The sequence below is a fragment of the Myxocyprinus asiaticus genome, chromosome 8 (assembly GCF_019703515.2).
Source record: "Myxocyprinus asiaticus isolate MX2 ecotype Aquarium Trade chromosome 8, UBuf_Myxa_2, whole genome shotgun sequence".
In the NCBI taxonomy this organism is placed as follows: domain Eukaryota; kingdom Metazoa; phylum Chordata; class Actinopteri; order Cypriniformes; family Catostomidae; genus Myxocyprinus; species Myxocyprinus asiaticus.
The window spans coordinates 51,340,307-51,357,790 of NC_059351.1; the positions used below are offsets into that span (position 1 = coordinate 51,340,307).

Here is a 17,484-nt window from a genome sequence, read left to right on the forward strand (position 1 = left end):
TGAGGACATGTGAGGCGTCTATTTCTCAAACTAGAGACTCTGATGTACTTATCCTCTTGTTTAGTTGTACATCTGGTCTTCCACATCTCTTTCTGTCCTTGTTAGAGCCAGTTGTCCTTTGTCTTTGAAGACTCTAGTGTACACCTTTGTATGAAATCTTCAGTTTTTGGCAATTTCAAGCATTGTATAGCCTTCATTCGTCAAAACAATGATTGACTGACGAGTTTCTAGAGAAAGCTGTTTCTTTTTTGCCATTTTTGACCTAATATTGACCTTAAGACATGCCAGTCGATTGCATACTGTGGCAACTCAAACACAAAGACAATGTTAAGCTTCATTAAAGAACCAAATAGCTTTCAACTGTGTTTGATATAATGGCAAGTGATTTTCTAGTATCAAATGATCAATTTATCATGATTACTCAAGGATAAGGTGTTGGAGTGATGGCTGCTGTCTAGATTTGATCAAAAATGACTTTTTCAAATAGTGATGGTGCTGTTTTTTATATCAGTAATGTCCTGAATATACTTTGTGATCAGTTGAATGCCACTTTGGTGAATTAAAGTACCAATTTCCTTCCGAAACAGCAAAATCTGTACATTATGCCTAACTTTTGGCCGCCAGTGTATATTACTTTAAATGATTGAGTGGTTAAAACAGCTTATTTTACTGATTTCGTGTGAATTTTACTCATAGAATGAGGCTTGAAGTCATTGATAACACAATTTAATATCATATTAGTTGATGTTTTGCATGTAGTCTTGAGTGTCTTCATATTTAAATGTACTTCTAAACACTTCACCCAGCAGCGTGACCGGTACCTGAATGTTCGTAAACAGTATGATGTTGCTCAGCTGTTTCAAACGTATTTTTGGCTCTAAGCGAAGAAGCACTTCGTCGTGAGTGCGCCGGGCCTTTAATGTTTGAAAGTTTGTAGCTTATTTTTTGTCATTTTTATGCATACAGATGGAACACATGAAACAACACCTTAAAATATCACAAAATATTCCAAATTAACAAAATATGAGAAATATTAGTGAATACGAGTGAAATGATGTCACTTTATGAATATATTTTATTGTGCACTGAATGAGTTCACTGAATGCCGCTGAGTTCAATACATGGGATATACACAACACAGTATCAAAGAAAGCATTAAAACCAATTAAAAGAAATATTAAGCAACCGCTAATACTGCAAACTGCTAGATTTAATATTTAAACAATTATGTTGCCAGCTTTTATGTCAAGTCCAAGTTTTGGTAAAAAAAAAATAATCAGTTTTTACTCAAGATCAAAGAGAACACAAAATAATTTCTCTGCACTCTCTTTCTGATCTGAGCATCAATGGTCATAACAGTCTGTTCCATGTTAGCAGAGCTCTTCACACTCCTCACCAGGAATGGGATGCCTAGAGAGTCTGCAAAATTTCCAAAAAGAAACAAATTGATCTCAAATAAAAAGTATGATTATGTAGTTTACATAGCTAAACAACAATACCAATTCTAGAATAATATTCAAAGATAATCAATACCTGTAAAACTACATGACTGAACATGCAACTTCCGAACCCAAAAGAGAAACACTGGTTTTTGTTCCAACTGAGATTCCAGTTCCCAGGAATTTTGCCTCAAACCCAAGAGGACTAACAGATACACCTGTGTCAACACCAAGACCCAATTTGATGCCAACTGGGCCGGCTTTAGCTGACACGCTGCCAATTTCGGCCCGAACCATCGCTGCAGCCCCCAAAATATTTGCTTCAGCACCAGCCGATGCATTGGGACCCTTGGCTTCTGCCTCTAACACACTGAGTTCAGCTCGAGCACGACCCACTCCAGCTTCTGCAAAAGCTCCAGCCTTGGGAATTCTCTTTCCTGATTTGTTTTCAGGACAGTCTGCATATGTCCCAGTTCCAACATAGATGCCTTCTACCAGCGTGTCTTCTGGTCTGTCAATTGTGTCAATCATATTAATGGTGTCCAGTAGATCAAGATTAGCTGATGCAGGTTGCACTTGCGGTTTTCTTGTAGTTTCCGTTTTGTATTTCCATGTTTCTTTCTTCAGTAAATTCTTATTTATGTCGCTTGAAACATTGAAATGTGCATGTTTTCCATCATCTGCAGATAAGACAAATCAGCTTTAATGCAATGTTTTTATACTGTACAGTTCTATCTCTTAAGAGACACAGACATTTAGAAAAATAAAACAAGCTTTCACCTCTTGTCATAATCAATGAAAATACTTTCTTTAAATAATGTAGCTCAAGGAATTCAAGCATATTGCACAGTAAAGATTACGCTCGTGGAAGGTTAACAATGGTCCACAAAGTTAGACAAGAAATAGCGGACAATTTACCAAAACATTATTTACATTTTGGACTTTTGCAGAGTGGGAACATCAATGTAGCGCAAATGACATGTAATGAAGAATAATGCATGAATGATAGTAAAAATTAAATGAGGAATGTTTATATCATTATAACTGTAACAGTATGATTGACAGGTCAGTGACAGGATGCAAGTAAAAACACGACCAACGGGTCTCTGGTTTCAAGACACATGAATGGAACACAACATAAGAGGGTGAATTTGGTACTCAGCACCAGCATCAGCTTTTCACTAGTAGGTGATTTTTCATACAATAAAATAGAGCCAGGATAAAAAAAAATAATTCAAATCTCTAATTCTAACATTTACCTTAAAGGTGCTGTTTTAGCGTTCTGAGGTGTTCACGTGAATGAGCCGTTGAATTAGCCACGCCCCTTTATTCCAAAACCACGCCCTCCAAAGAACATTTTGAGACCAAAACCGAGCGAAAGAGCAGCATTGTTTATTCTTGTGGATGTCAAATTCAACAGTGGCACAATAGCGCCCTCAACTGACAAACATTATGAATCATAGCCTTAATGATCCGCTTCAAATACAACACTATAGCTATGTTTCCATCCAAAGTTGTTGTTTTTTGCGACAAAAGGTGTAGCGCATCAAAAAGTTTACCGATATAGCGGATGGAAACGCAAATTATCGCTAAAATTTCACAAGTGTCGGCATAATATTTTCCGTTTAACTCTAGCGCTATGTCGATACATCAGATGTCGCGAAAATCTGGTTTGGAAACACTTTTTGTCGAGATAATTGGCATTAACCCAAAAATATAGTGTCACATGACAGAATTTACCCAAATCGTTAGCCTGTGTTAATCATGACGACAAGATATACAACCTTGAAAGCCAATTTATTGTACGTGAAGCATTACTCACACTGTTATGGACTGGTCTTAATGGCATACCTGCACAGATCCGATGCTGCAAACATATCTGCATCATGACATTTCCAGGAGTGCCAACAATAATATCTCGTATCATGCTCCTGTCATCGACAAGTGCACGGAGAACAATCGAATGGCCACTCTTTGCGATTCATTTAATCATGGTAGTCATCCATCTATTTATTCATTAATTGCTTTTCCACACCATTCAAAATAATAGATGTCCCACAAAAAGATATCATTTCTGTGCACAAAGATGTTTTAAATTAAAAATAAATACACAATACTAGGGGAAAAGCATCAGTGTGATTTTTGGAACAGTAACATATAGCCTATATATTCTATCAAATTATTGTTTTGCTTACTTTTTAAAAAATGCGGGCAAAATTCCCTGTATTAAATTAAATTACCAAATGAAAAAAGTATTAAATTAAAAAAATAAATTACCAAATGAAAAAATTATATTGTTAGGTCTATGTAATTCCCTTTTCTTTACACAAACTTAAATTAGCCTTACCCTGTTCTGTAGACGAAAAAAGTTAACTGAATGATATTCTCAGAATATTCTAGACTTTGTTCAAGACTATAAACTATCAGAACTATTTGTCCAATGCCGAGTTCAGAAAACGAGCTTTAGAACATTTTAAAATGTTGAAATATTTTAAATATAACCCTCTTTACCTCGGATTGCATTTGCTTCTTCAGAAAATGTAAATTGCATTATGACACTAAAAATAATTTGAGATGACAATCAAGTTCAGTTGGTCGTTAAAAGTTGCGGGACATAATGCAGTTGTGATGGCGATGCTTTAGGTGATTGTTCAAAATAGTCTATTGATTATCAGGAATGTATCATAAACCCTGAAATTACACCGCATCAGTTTTTCTTTAATAGCTGTGCACACAGTATATACACATCGATGGATGATCCTTATACTAAGACTGAAAATTTCCCCTCTACTTGGTGCAGGATGCCAGCTTGAGCAGGGCCATGACGATTCGCTTTCGGGTCGGAACCGGTGGAAACCTGCGATAGGTGCATCATCAGGACCGATATTACAGTCCTATCAGAAGGGCAACTGTTCTCTTCTGATTGCAGTTATTTGTGAAATTAAAATGACAGTAAGCTGGCTAATTTCAAAATTGCGCTGCAGGTGTTCGTGAAATACTGGACATGAATTATAAAGTAGAGGTCTATGTGGGATGGATTTTTCAGACCCGCACCCGAGAGATTCTGTCCCTCTCCTGCAAATTATTATTATTATTATTGTTTTTTTTTGTTTGTTTTTTTTTTAATATATATTTTGTCCCGCTCCAGCCAAACGGAAGTCACGCGGATCATTTCTTTGTCCCGTTTCCGCGCACACATCATCCTGCCCGCACCTGCACTCAGCAATCAAAACTGGTCCCGCACTGCAGTGTTGCGGGATGTGTGCTTCTGTTTTCCATGTTGTTAATTCGGTGTCGATGAGAGATTCTGTCTCCACACGTCTTACATCTCTTACACATCTTTTTACAGTGCTGTGATAGTTTTTTGTTTATTGCTTGTCATTGCTTTTTAAACTACTCTATTTTTGCCATGAAAATAACTTTTGGTGCTTACATGGCATTACTTTCCATCCACCCATCCAAATTCCTGTATTCCCTAAATGACTTTACACATATAGTTTCACTGGTAAAAAAATATCAATACCCTTTGCTATCCTACAAAGGCCATACTCATTAATTAACATTGAAATTGAGAAAAATGCCCAATTCCCAGTGCGCTTTTAAGTCCTTGTGGTGGCGTAGTGATTCGCCTCAGTCTGGGTGGCGGAGGACGAATCTCAGTTGCCTCTGCGTCTGAGACCGCCAACCCGTGCATTTTATCATGTGGGTTGCTGAGCGCGTTGCCATGGAGACATAGCGTGTGTGGAGGCTTCATACCATCCACTGCGGCAACCACGCTCAACTCACCACTTGAGTTGAGAATACTACCTCCATTACTTCAGTCTTATGAGTCAAGTCAAGTCAAATTTATTTGTATAGCGCTTTTCACAACAGCCATTGTTTCAAAGCAGCTGTACATTAAATTAGGGGAGAGCGGGGACGGTTGCAACATGGGGCAGTTGCATCATGGCATATTCCTCCAATCAGGAATGAGCTAGAGTGATGATACTCGTACTGCACATGCTCAGTTAGCCTCTCCTCCTTTCTGGAAGAAAGCAGCCACATGTGACCATTCCTTCTGCAAAAAATACTTTTTAAGGTAAAAAAGTTATTTTTTTCACGCTCAGAGTTTTTGTCATACTGTCTAAATTGTTTGCGTGAAGCATTATAAAGTCATATCATTTTAATCAGTGTTTTCTTAGCTTCTAAAATGCATAGCTACCATGTGTCAAGGCTATTGTGTTAAGCTAGCATAGCAAGTTTTATCATGGCTGTCAGTGTAGGGACAGTTGCAACATGCTGTTGCAACTGTCCCCCATGACAACATTGATGTAAAAGCTTGTCATAACCAGTATTGTGTAAGTTACTCTAAAAAGTAATTAATTACTAACTACTAATTACATCTTTCAATAGCCAGGTATCTCCCCTTTTTTAAGTAAATACTCAGACTAGGCCACAATGTAGCCTATATTTTACCTGTTCTGTGTTTTCAGCCAATTTAACTAGACACACACACACACACACAGTTCAGAAAAGTACACAAAAGTATTTCAGTGAATTTCAGTGTCTTGATTTTGATTTTAAAAAAATATTTTTGTAGTTCAAATTTATTGTAATAATTAACCAAAACATGGTTGTTACTTATTACTTGAAAATATGTTTGTCTTTGTCTTTAGACAGTTAATTTAACTTAGTGAAGACCCTGTCTGTGCACAAATAAAATAAAGAAATTGCAAAATGATGTTAAAGAATTATTTTTATTACATTTTAATGAATGTTGCAACCGTCCCCTCTTATGGGGTCAGTTGCAACATTTGACTTTGTCTATTCAAGTATAAATTGTATGTATTTTATCATATGTACGCATGTTACAGCAGTGTGTGTGCAGGTAGTTGAGAGATGTGGGTTTAATGGATTAAAATTTTGGCTTTCCAATACAAACAGTCTCTGAGAAACTGAAGGAAATGCAAAAAGTGTTGCAACCGTCCCCACTCTCCCCTATGCTATAACAGAAAATGAATGAATATTATGCCAATATTAGTTATCTTTAGAACTATTAGTAGTTAAAATTAGTAAACTAAGAACATGTGTATGATTATATACAATGTTTATCAGTTTATTTCAATATATTTTGTAATATGGGGAATATGTGTAAAATATAGTTATATTGGGTCTTATGATCTTGACAATTACGCCATGTTACGCCAATTAAAGACATTAAATTAGTAGTCTGTGTAACCCCTCCCCCATCCCAAATGCCCACCTACGATATCCCTCAGCCCACCCCAGCATAGCTGACAGAAGCCAGGCCTGAGTCAGGACACTTATTGCATTAATATCTTTCAATGGAGTAGGAAAATTGTTTGCATACATTTCCATGAACAAAAATGTGCTTACAGCACCATTTCTCAATAGCTATTATATATATATATATATTTATTAGTTTTAGTTCAAATTCGAATTTAATTTTACATATTATGTCTATAGGCTATAAGAACCCAAAAGTTTGCATTCAATATAAGAAAATATTGAACTGTACTCACCATTTTCATCATGTTCATGATGCTCTAACTGTCTGTTTGCACTCATTTTCTCATATATATTAATGGGTGTCACAATTTTAAAAATTGCACAGATTTTGGTTTAGCAGCACAAGGTGTGTTGGCACTTCTGAAGTTCAGCATCTATCAAGAAGTTTCACTTTATATCTTCTGTGGTTGGGGAGGAGTCTGGAGTTATCCACTAATGTAGTAAATGTAATCATACTTTTTAGATAAAAAAAAGAAATGGTTAAAGTTTGTGCAGAACGTGGATGCTGTTCATAAACTCTTTCATGAAAAATGTGTACAAATTCTGTCTTCTAACTTTTAATTCAGACACTGGCAAACTCTAAGAAACAGAAAGAGATAATTCCTGCAGAAAATTATTGTAAACATATTTTTCATCTCATGGGGTGGCCTGTAGGATTTGTGGATCCTACAAAGGAATAAAAACACAAAGAAAATATATTAACCTCATAAATCTTTACAGGTGAAACTAAAGGTAAACTGTCTGACTCCCATTGAATAGCAGGTAATTTAACCAATATACCCAAGTTGTGCCATGTCAACAAGAGACCTTATACTAAAGACAACAAATCTGATGAATTTGTTATGCTCTAAGCCGAAGGTGTTTTTCAGCCATAAATGAACAAACCAGGCTATTAAATCACATTAATAAGAGCTTTAAAATATAGAGTAAAAGTTGCCCAAAGAAGTAAGCAGTATACAACGTGTAGTTCCAGTTAGATTAAACTCTAATAAGATAAGTGGCTGCTCACATGGCTGGTGACAAAGTGGAAATCCGTGAAACAGGCAACAGTGATAAAAGATCTTAATTTGAGCATCTCCATTCATTCAAACCCTGCTCAGCACAAACTCAGCTTTAGGATATCATCGCCACATAGTGGAAATAAAGAGCAATACAGAACTCAAGAAACATGACTTTTAAATATTGTAAAATGTTCCAGTTAAAACCACTTTTATTAAACCTTTCCTTCATAGTTTATTTAAACTTTGTGTGACACAAAAGAAAACTACAGAAGAAAAAGATGTGAAAGACGGAATGTTTCTTTAACTATTCATTGTGATGTCACTTCCCATTTTTCTGTCATTTGTTACTCAATGGGATTGGGCATTGCAGTGATTACATCTATATAGATACACTTATAATACATACATTTGATATAGTTTCAGCATTGCTGTTACAGTAACTGTTGTTGTGCTGAGTGTCTGTAAACAAATGTTTGCTAAAGATTCATTTTGAAAGTAACGCTGCTTCTGAATCCAGTTTACACAATGTTGTATGAGAAAGCATCAAAACCAGTGATATAGTTAACCAATTTGTGATATTAAGAATGGTTAGATTTACAATGTATGTAACTATATGTGGCCTGCTGGTCAAGTTTTGGTATATTTTTTTCAGATTATTAAACAAAAATAAACTAACACACAAAATATTGCTGTTAGTATTATGGCGATCAACTAGTACACTGACTAGTAACGCTCATTTGAAGTGTTGTGACCCCATTCGGTGGACCAACATATTGAAATGCTGTTGAGCACAAATAAAAGAAAGAAACAGACAGAATGGAGAAAAAACGAAATGCGCAAATCGGCTAACGTTCCACCCAAGCCAGAGTAAAGGCAGCAGTTGAATGAGAGGTCACCAGGAACCAATGTTTCAGAAGTCAACTATGACATCACAGTCCACTGCTTCATTCAAAGTTCCAATGAACAAGTTCAAAGCAAGATCTTGTTGCGGTCTTCTAAAAACCTCGAAAATGACACTTTGTCATCCGAAGTGCTTTTGGACGTTTGTCTAAATGGATTTTACAGGATTTGAGATTTAACCCTGTATATTGCAGCCCTGTCACTAAATTTACTATCAAAAATGTTGGACACATGTTTGTTTGGTCATGCATGCATACAAAATCAAGCAATATTTCTTTTGATCCCTTCTTACCTCTCAATACCATTCATTCATATTCTCAGTCTTTATTTGCACATACACACACTAACAACCTCTCCTCTCCTAATTCAGCTGTGGTGTATGGTAGGTGACTGTTACTGTTGTCTGGATGGTGTTATTGGTTTGTTTTAAGGCATTGGGGCCTCAGCAGCACCCTCCGGAGGAAGTTTTGACCGGCGTGCTCTGAATTTTGACATTCGATTTCTCCTGCCCTCCTGCAGTGGCTCCGGGACCCATTCGCTTCTTGATCTCAGCCGCCATGGTCATGAAGACCTGTTCCACGTTAGTGGAGCTTTTTGCACTTGTCTCTAGGAACGGGATGCCTAAAGGGTCTGCAAACTCCTGAGAAAGAGACAAATTGATTACAAATAGGAGTGACCCAGTGTACATACACTATATTGCCAAAAGTATTCGCTCACCCATCCAAATAATTGAATTCAGGTGTTCCAATCACTTCCATGGCCACAGGTGTATAAAATGAAGCACCTAGGCATGCAGACTGCTTCTACAAACATTTGTGAAAGAATGGGCCGCTCTCAGGAGCTCAGTGAATTCCAGTGTGGTACTGTGATAGGATGCCACCTGTGCAACAAGTCCAGTCGTGAAATTTCCTCGCTACTAAATATTCCACAGTCAACTGTCAGTGGTATTATAACAAAGTGGAAGCGATTGGGAATGACAGCAACTCAGCCACGAAGTGGTAGGCCACGTAAAATGACAGAGCGGGGCCAGCGGATGCTGAGGCGCATAGTGCGCAGAGGTCGCCAACTTTCTGCAGAGTCAATCGCTACAGACCTCCAAAGTTCATGTGGCCTTCAGATTAGCTTAAGAACAGTGCGTAGAGAGCTTCATGGAATGGGTTTCCATGGCCGAGCAGCTGCATCCAAGCCATACATCACCAAGTGCAATGCAAAGCGGCGGATGCAGTGGTGTAAAGCACGCCGCCACTGGACTCTAGAGCAGTGGAGATGCGTTCTCTGGAGTGACGAATCACGCTTCTCCATCTGGCAATGTGATGGACGAGTCTGGGTTTGGCGGTTGCCAGGAGAACGGTACTTGTCTGACTGCATTGTGCCAACTGTGAAGTTTGGTGGAGGGGGGATTATGGTGTGGGGTTGTTTTTCAGGAGCTGGGCTTGGCCCCTTAGTTCCAGTGAAAGGAACTCTGAATGCTTCAGCATACCAAGAGATTTTGGACAATTCCATGCTCCCAACTTTGTGGGAACAGTTTGGGGATGGCCCCTTCCTGTTCCAACATGACTGCGCACCAGTGCACAAAGCAAGGTCCATAAAGATATGGATGAGCGAGTTTGGTGTGGAAGAACTTGACTGGCCTGCACAGAGTCCTGACCTCAACCCGATAGAGCACCTTTGGGATGAATTAGAGCGAAGACTGCGAGCCAGGCCTTCTCGTCCAACATCAGTGTCTCACCTCACAAATGGGCTTCTGGAAGAATGGTCAAAAATTCCCATAAACACACTACTAAACCTTGTGGAAAGCCTTCCCAGAAGAGTTGTAGCTGTTATAGCTGCAAAGGGTGGGTCGACGTCATATTAAACCCTATGGATTAAGAATGGGATGTCACTTAAGTTCATATGCGTCTAAAGGCAGATGAGCGAATACTTTTGGCAATATAGTGTATATGGGGATAAAACAATGGGGAAATAATAATAATTAAAAAAAGGAATACAAATAACATGCATTTTGGGTTCAACTCATCCATCGTTGATAATAAAAAAAAGTCCATAAACATTCAAATATACACAGTTTTAGAAGTATAGCAACCACATGTAAACAATATGTGTGTTAATATGATTTTAGTGGGAGAAAATCACTTACTAACCTTTTCTGTGTAAAGTTATATCCAATTTTACAACTTCATTGCCATGACGACGCAACCCCAGTAAACCCTATAATATCATGTTAACACGTATATTGTTGTCCTGTGGCTATACTTTTGAAACCGTGAGTATTTTAACGTTTGCGGACTGGCCCCATTGACTTCCATTGTAAGTGCCTCACTGAAACCACAATTTGATTTTTTTTTTTTTTTTTGTTGAATAAACAACGAGTTGAAAATATTTTCTGTGGTGATCAACATTATGCCACAAAATGCTGTTGACTGAGCTTAACTTGTCCTGAGCCCAGAATGTTCCTTTAAACAATGTCAACTCTGCATCGCAAAATGTCCTGCTCTGTGTTTTCACATTACTCCATGATTCTCCATGATATGTAAACAGTACAGTAAAAAGACATGTATACTGTCGCGCACCATATCATACCGCCCAGCCCATATCTATATCATATTATATTTGTATTTTCCGTAATAGTTGTGGTAAAAATTCGGCCTATGCGTGTCGGGCAGATTGTGCACCTTTGCTGTCGTGTATGCCACAAGTTTCTTCGTGGTCAGATCACACTTGTTCCCCACCAGGAGTTTATTGACATTTTCACTAGCATAACGACTGATCTCCTGTAGCCACTGTTTGATGTTATTAAAGGACTCCTGGAGAAAAGAAAAACATTTGAAACATACAGTAAAACAATCAAAAAAGACTACGTCCACATTAATCGGATACATTTAAAATCGCCGATTTTCGTTTCTAAACACTCTCCGTCCACAATGCCATTTTCAAACGTTTTCCAAAAGTTGCTTGTCCACACTGAAACGTCTGAAAACGCTTATATCCCCTTACTGCGCATGCAGAAAAAACTAGCATGGTCTGAGCGGGGGCCTGGGTATCTCAGCGAGTATTGACGCTGACTACCACACTTGGAGTCGCCAGTTTGAATCCAGTGTGTGCTGAGTGACTCCAACCAGGTCTCCTAAGCAACCAAATTGGCCCGGTTGCTAGGGAGGGTAGAGTCACATGGGGTAACCTCCTCATGGTTGCTATGTGTTTCTCGCTCTCGGTGGGGCATGTGGTGAATTGTGCGTGGATGCCACGGAGTATAGCGTGAAGCCTCCACACGTGCTAGATCTCCACGGTAACGCGCCCAACAAATCATGTGATAAGATGCGTGGATTGACGGTCTCAGACGCGGAGGCAACTGAGATTCGTCTTCCGCCACCTGGGTTGAGGCGAGTCACTACGCCACCACGAGGACCTACATAGTAGTGGGAATTGGGCATTCCAAATTGGGGAGAAAAGGGGAGAAAAAAAATAATTAAAAAAAGCAGCAGCAGCATGGTCTGAAAAACAATTGTCCTCATGTTCTGTCGCCGAATGGCGTTTTCGAAAAGCTCAATTTTCACTGGACAACAAAGCCATCTTGGTGTGGACGGAAGGCCAAAATTTTGAGAAAAAGATGCATTTTCAAATTTATCCAGATTGCTGTGGACATTGTCAAAGACTTATCATGCAAGTATTGTATTGACAAACAGAACCAGCACTTAACCCTTTACAAAGGGTAACCTGAGCCGTGACTATTCACATTGGTGTTGCCTTGACAACGGAATGTTTGGTCACCTGATCTGTGACATCATAAACAACTATGATCCCGTGGGCTCCTCTGTAATAGCTGGACGTGATGGTGCGGAATCGCTCCTGGCCGGCTGTGTCCCACTGTCAATACAGCAAACGCACATAAACACACACCTTATGACTTTTACAGGAATGTTCTGGGTTCAATAATAATATGAATTGTTTGGTAATGAATAGCATGTCACAGATGCTGTCTGTAGAGCTTAAATCCTTTTAAAACCCGGAACATTCCTTTACATTACCATTTTATGCTCTCAAATACTAGTTTGCTCTTAGCACTTACGATCTGTAATTTGATGGTCTTTCTGTCTAGTTCTATAGTTCTGATTTTGAAGTCCACTCCAATTGTGCTGATGTAGCTCTCTGTGTACGTGTCATCCTGAGGAAGGAAGCATGTGTACGCGATAACAGATAAGATATTCAGTCAATTATGTGAAGCATGTAATGTCTGCACCATTAAACCATCACAAAAATAATTACTGCATTTTTTTAAATTTTATTTATTTATTTTTTTGTCCTCAAATTCACGCCATTGGTCGAGCCAATATAGTTACATCTGGTCCATCACAATTCACTTTGGTGGTGCAGAAATGACACACTTCACCTTTAACATGAAGCTCCTTGACAGTGGAATCACCGAACACATGTGCAATAACTGCCATTATCTAAAGAGTATCTTGATGGCAGGCTAATAACTTACTGCGAAACGTAGCAGAAGGCAGGACTTTCCAACACCCGAGTCTCCAATCAGCAGAAGTTTAAACAGGTAGTCACTACAAAACAACATAAAAGACATTAATATCTTTAGCAGCCATAGCAGGTGCCCTGTAATCATTTCTTGACAGGACAGTATGAATACCACAAGCAGCTGTCATCTGTAATGTTGATGGGCCCTGAGCCATATGTCATATTACGTAATATATGCACATGTCATCATCGCAGCAAAACTCCTAAATGAACATGAGCAGCACTGAACGATGTCTCAGCGTGTTACAGGATGTCACGTGATCCATCATGATTCACTCCATAATAATGAACATGCGCAGGGGTGTAATAGAGTAAACACAATGGGCCTCATTCATGAACATTTCGTAAATATTCAAAACAACTGGGAATAATTTACACGTAAAATAGAGCTCCCTGAAACCTTTCCACCAGATACACGAATGCTTCGTATTCCCCAGATTTGTTAGTAAAACATGTGTATATACAAAAATCAACTATCGGCACCAATTAATCGGTTAAACCGATATATCGGTCTACCTCTAGTAATATCTGTACGTCCATCAAATTACTTTAATTTTCAAATAACTTTTTTATGATATCAATATGATCCAATTATATGATATTAGTTTGACAAGCCAGATTATCATTTAATTTAATAATAAAGATGATCAGCTCTGCTCTGGGAACCAGTTAAGCAGATAATTGCAGTTTATTTCATAACTCGATAACGATGTGGCACTTCAGTGTGTCAAATCCAGAGAAACAGACATAAATATACGCTTATTTGGAAAAATAAATAAATAAATAAATAAATAAATAATTTAAAAAATATGTATATTATTACGTGTTACACATTGTACACAAAATTATTCATGCGTATATAATTTTAGATTTTAGACCAACTACTGCCGGTTAGTTGTTCTGGTTGAACAATCCCATATAGACTATTTGAACAACTTATAACACATGAATAAATACAGATGTACAATAAATGTTGTCGATAATGTTGCATTTGAATCCTGTAAAAGCACGTGACGTGCGCGCTAACGTGTCTGACGTGCGCGCTCATGTGTCTGATGTGTTATCTGCGCTTTTCTTCACCGCAAACTTACTATTCAGGATTCATGATGGACAGCACAAAAAACTCCCAACTGACGAGATTTATCCGTCGTTTTCTTCTCCACGATGAATTCGGTGACTGGTCAAGACTCGTTTGCCGCTGAAATCCTTTATTATTCAGTGATAAAAACAGTCTAGTTGAGGAGAAACGAGCGGAACCGGGATACACGGACACTAATACAAATGGCCACTCGAGTGTGAAGTCTGAACAACACGACACGATGACGTCACAAGCACTGCACCACCCGCCAAAATAAAAGTGACTGGAATCAAATTAATATTTTATATATATACATATAGCTGCTCTGTCATTTTGAAGTCACATTTTGTAACAGAATCACAATGTATAAAGTAACGTATACATTCATATAATTACATTCATATATACATTCGTATAATTTTTGAACACCTTTTGGTCCCTTTTATTCTGCCAGAAAACGAAAAAGTTTATTGAAAGCATGTTTGTTTGGCTTTTAATTAGTTGCCAATCATTCCACTATAAACATGTCTAATAAAGAGAAAGCAAATGCAACAATTTGTGTTGATATTTACTTGTAAAACTTAAAATCGTCTAAAATCAGTTATGTAATGCGTTGACCCGAGCGAATTATTTTTAGACGCAGCACAAAAGGTAAAGCAGCACCTGAACTGTTACAGTGTGTCCTGTAGAGGGCGCTAGAATACACAAACAGGCCGGCCCTTCAGTCTCTCTGTTTTGGACACACTTGAGTGAATGCATGCTTCACATCAATTTACGAAGACATTTTTATAGAAAGTCTTATGATTAAAACATGCTTGAAAGTAGTGAGTGAATGAAAACCAGCGGTTTTCAATTTAAAGCTAAGGACCCCCCAAATATGACAATAACCTTGCAAGGGACCCCCTCCTTAAATATATAAAGGTCGCTGGATATTTTTGTGTATAAAAACAAGATAAAAAAATAAGAAACATTTAAGTCTCTATCTCATTCATTCATTCATTCATTAATTCATTCATCTGTCTCTCTCTGTCTATCTCATTCACTCACTCATCAATCTCTCACTGTCTATCTCATTCATTCATTAATTCATCTATCTCTCTCTGTCTATGTCATTCACTCACTCATCTCTCTCTCTCTGTCTATCTCATTCACTCACTCATCTATCTCTCTCTGTCTCATTCACTCACTCATCTATCTCTCTCTGTCTGTCTCATTCACTCACTCATCTATCTCTCTCTGTCTATCTCATTCACTCACTCATGTATCTCTGTCTATCTCATTCACTCACTCATCTCTCTCTCTGTCTATCTCATTCACTCACTCATCTCTCTCTCTGTCTATCTCATTCACTCACTCATCTCTCTCTCTCTGTCTATCTCATTCACTCACCCGTCTCTCTGTCTATCTCATTCATGCACTCATCTATCTCTCTCTGTCTATCTCATTCACTCACTCATGTATCTCTGTCTATCTCATTCATGCACTCATCTCTCTCTCTATCTCATTCACTCACTCATCTCTCTCTCTCTGTCTATCTCATTCACTCACCCGTCTCTCTGTCTATCTCATTCATGCACTCATCTATCTCTCTCTGTCTATCTCATTCACTCACTCATCTCTCTCTGTCTATCTCATTCACTCACTCATCTCTCTCTCTGTCTATCTCATTCATGCACTCATCTATCTCCCTCTGTCTATCTCATTCACTCACTCATCTCTCTCTGTCTATCTCATTCACTCACTCATCTCTCTCTCTGTCTATCTCATTCATGCACTCATCTATCTCCCTCTGTCTATCTCATTCACTCACTCATCTCTCTCTCTGTCTATCTCATTCATGCACACATCTATCTCCCTCTGTCTACCTCATTCACTCACTCATCTCTATCCCTGTCTATCTCATTCATGTACTCATCTCTCTCTGTCTATCTCATTCACTCACTCATCTCTCTCTGTCTATCTCATTCACTCACTCATCTCTATCTCTGTCTATCTCATTCATGTACTCATCTCTCTCTGTCTATCTCATTCACTCACTCACTCACTCATCTCTATCTCTGTCTATCTCATTCACTCACTCACTCACTCATCTCTATCTCTGTCTATCTCATTCATGTACTCATCTCTCTCTGTCTATCTCATTCACTCACTCACTCACTCATCTCTATCTCTGTCTATCTCATTCACTCACTCACTCACTCATCTCTATCTCTGTCTATCTCATTCATGTACTCATCTCTCTCTGTCTATCTCATTCACTCACTCACTCACTCATCTCTATCTCTGTCTATCTCATTCATGCACACATCTATCTCCCTCTGTCTACCTCATTCACTCACTCATCTCTCTCTCTCTCTCTCTCTCTCTCTCTCGGTCTACCTCACTCACTCACTCATCTCTCTCTCTCTCTCTCTCTCTCTCTCTCTCTCTCTCGGTCTACCTCACTCACTCACTCATCTGTTTATTGTGTTGTCATTGCTCTGGCGTGCTTTAGTAAAGAGTTGATTCTGCTGTATATGTGTACTGTTAATATATTTATCTCCAGCTGAACTAATGTAGTCTGATTCCTTTCCAGTTCTTGCATTCAGATCTCTCATTAACAGTACAGAGCCTAGAGAAACTGAATGCTCTCCGACTGTATTGTTGGTAAGGTGTCCTCATTATTATAGGGGGACTCGTATGGGGGAATATACACTGCACATAGGTAAGTGTCCTCATCTGAACAAGTGACTTCCTTATTAAGTTTCATCCAGATATGTGTTTTCCCTTTTTTATAAGCTGAATATAGTGGAAAAGATGCTCTTTAAACCAAACTATAATTCCTCCTGAATCTCTTCCATTTTTAACATGAGGGTTTATGACTGAATGTATAAATAACTCTCTGTAGTTTGAAGGAGTGTAGGTTTGAGACTCTAAATGACTCCATGTCTCAACTAATATAAATATATCCGAACTATATACAATATTTATAAAATCAGGGTTGGTGCTTTTCTCTCCAAAAGATGAAGAGAACATCCCCTGAATGTTGTAGCATGTTATTTTAAATGAAGACATTGAGAAATCTTCTATTTACCAGAAAGGATAATACAGTATATGATTTTGCAACCCAATATTGTTTTGAAATATAGTGAATCAATTAAAATGCATTACAATTAATAATAATAATAATAATAATAATAATGAAGGAATAAAGAATTTGCTTGACTAAACTCACATTGTAGGTAATTCAGCTAATAGATTGTCACAT

At 38.2% G+C, this 17,484-nt stretch overlaps 1 protein-coding gene across 3 annotated transcripts; it reads right to left on the bottom strand.

Annotated features, from left to right (window-relative positions):
• Positions 1-1,057: 1,057 nt before the first annotated feature.
• On the bottom strand, positions 1,058-14,454 carry LOC127444627 (ras-related protein Rab-1A-like). 3 transcript variants are annotated; one of them, XM_051704110.1, is made up of 8 exons: positions 14,251-14,454; positions 13,113-13,185; positions 12,696-12,791; positions 12,398-12,493; positions 11,302-11,433; positions 6,962-9,269; positions 1,534-2,119; positions 1,058-1,419 (listed from the first exon to the last, which is right to left on the bottom strand). In XM_051704110.1, exons 1-6 carry the CDS (start codon positions 14,262-14,264, stop codon positions 9,072-9,074), a joined length of 609 nt encoding a protein of 202 aa, XP_051560070.1. In that variant the 5' UTR covers positions 14,265-14,454; the 3' UTR covers positions 1,058-1,419; positions 1,534-2,119; positions 6,962-9,071. The 3 variants fall into 3 exon arrangements, with proteins under 3 accessions (XP_051560070.1, XP_051560068.1, XP_051560069.1); XM_051704109.1 differs by lacking the exons at positions 1,058-1,419; positions 1,534-2,119 and adding an exon at positions 9,347-10,373 and having other exon boundaries at positions 9,123-9,269; positions 14,251-14,407; XM_051704108.1 differs by lacking the exons at positions 11,302-11,433; positions 12,398-12,493; positions 12,696-12,791; positions 13,113-13,185; positions 14,251-14,454 and having other exon boundaries at positions 6,962-9,070.
• Between the last annotated feature and the right edge of the window lie 3,030 nt (positions 14,455-17,484).

What these genes read in the sequence shown, in the direction of transcription:
- LOC127444627 (XM_051704108.1), bottom strand. Translation starts at nt 7,007, where the DNA reads ATGAGTGCAAACAGACAGTTAGAGCATCATGAACATGATGAAAATG. An exon ending in TCATGAACATGATGAAAATG is followed by an intron (nt 2,120 to 6,961) that starts GTGAGTACAGTT and finishes TCTTATCTGCAG; the next exon opens with ATGATGGAAAACATGCACAT.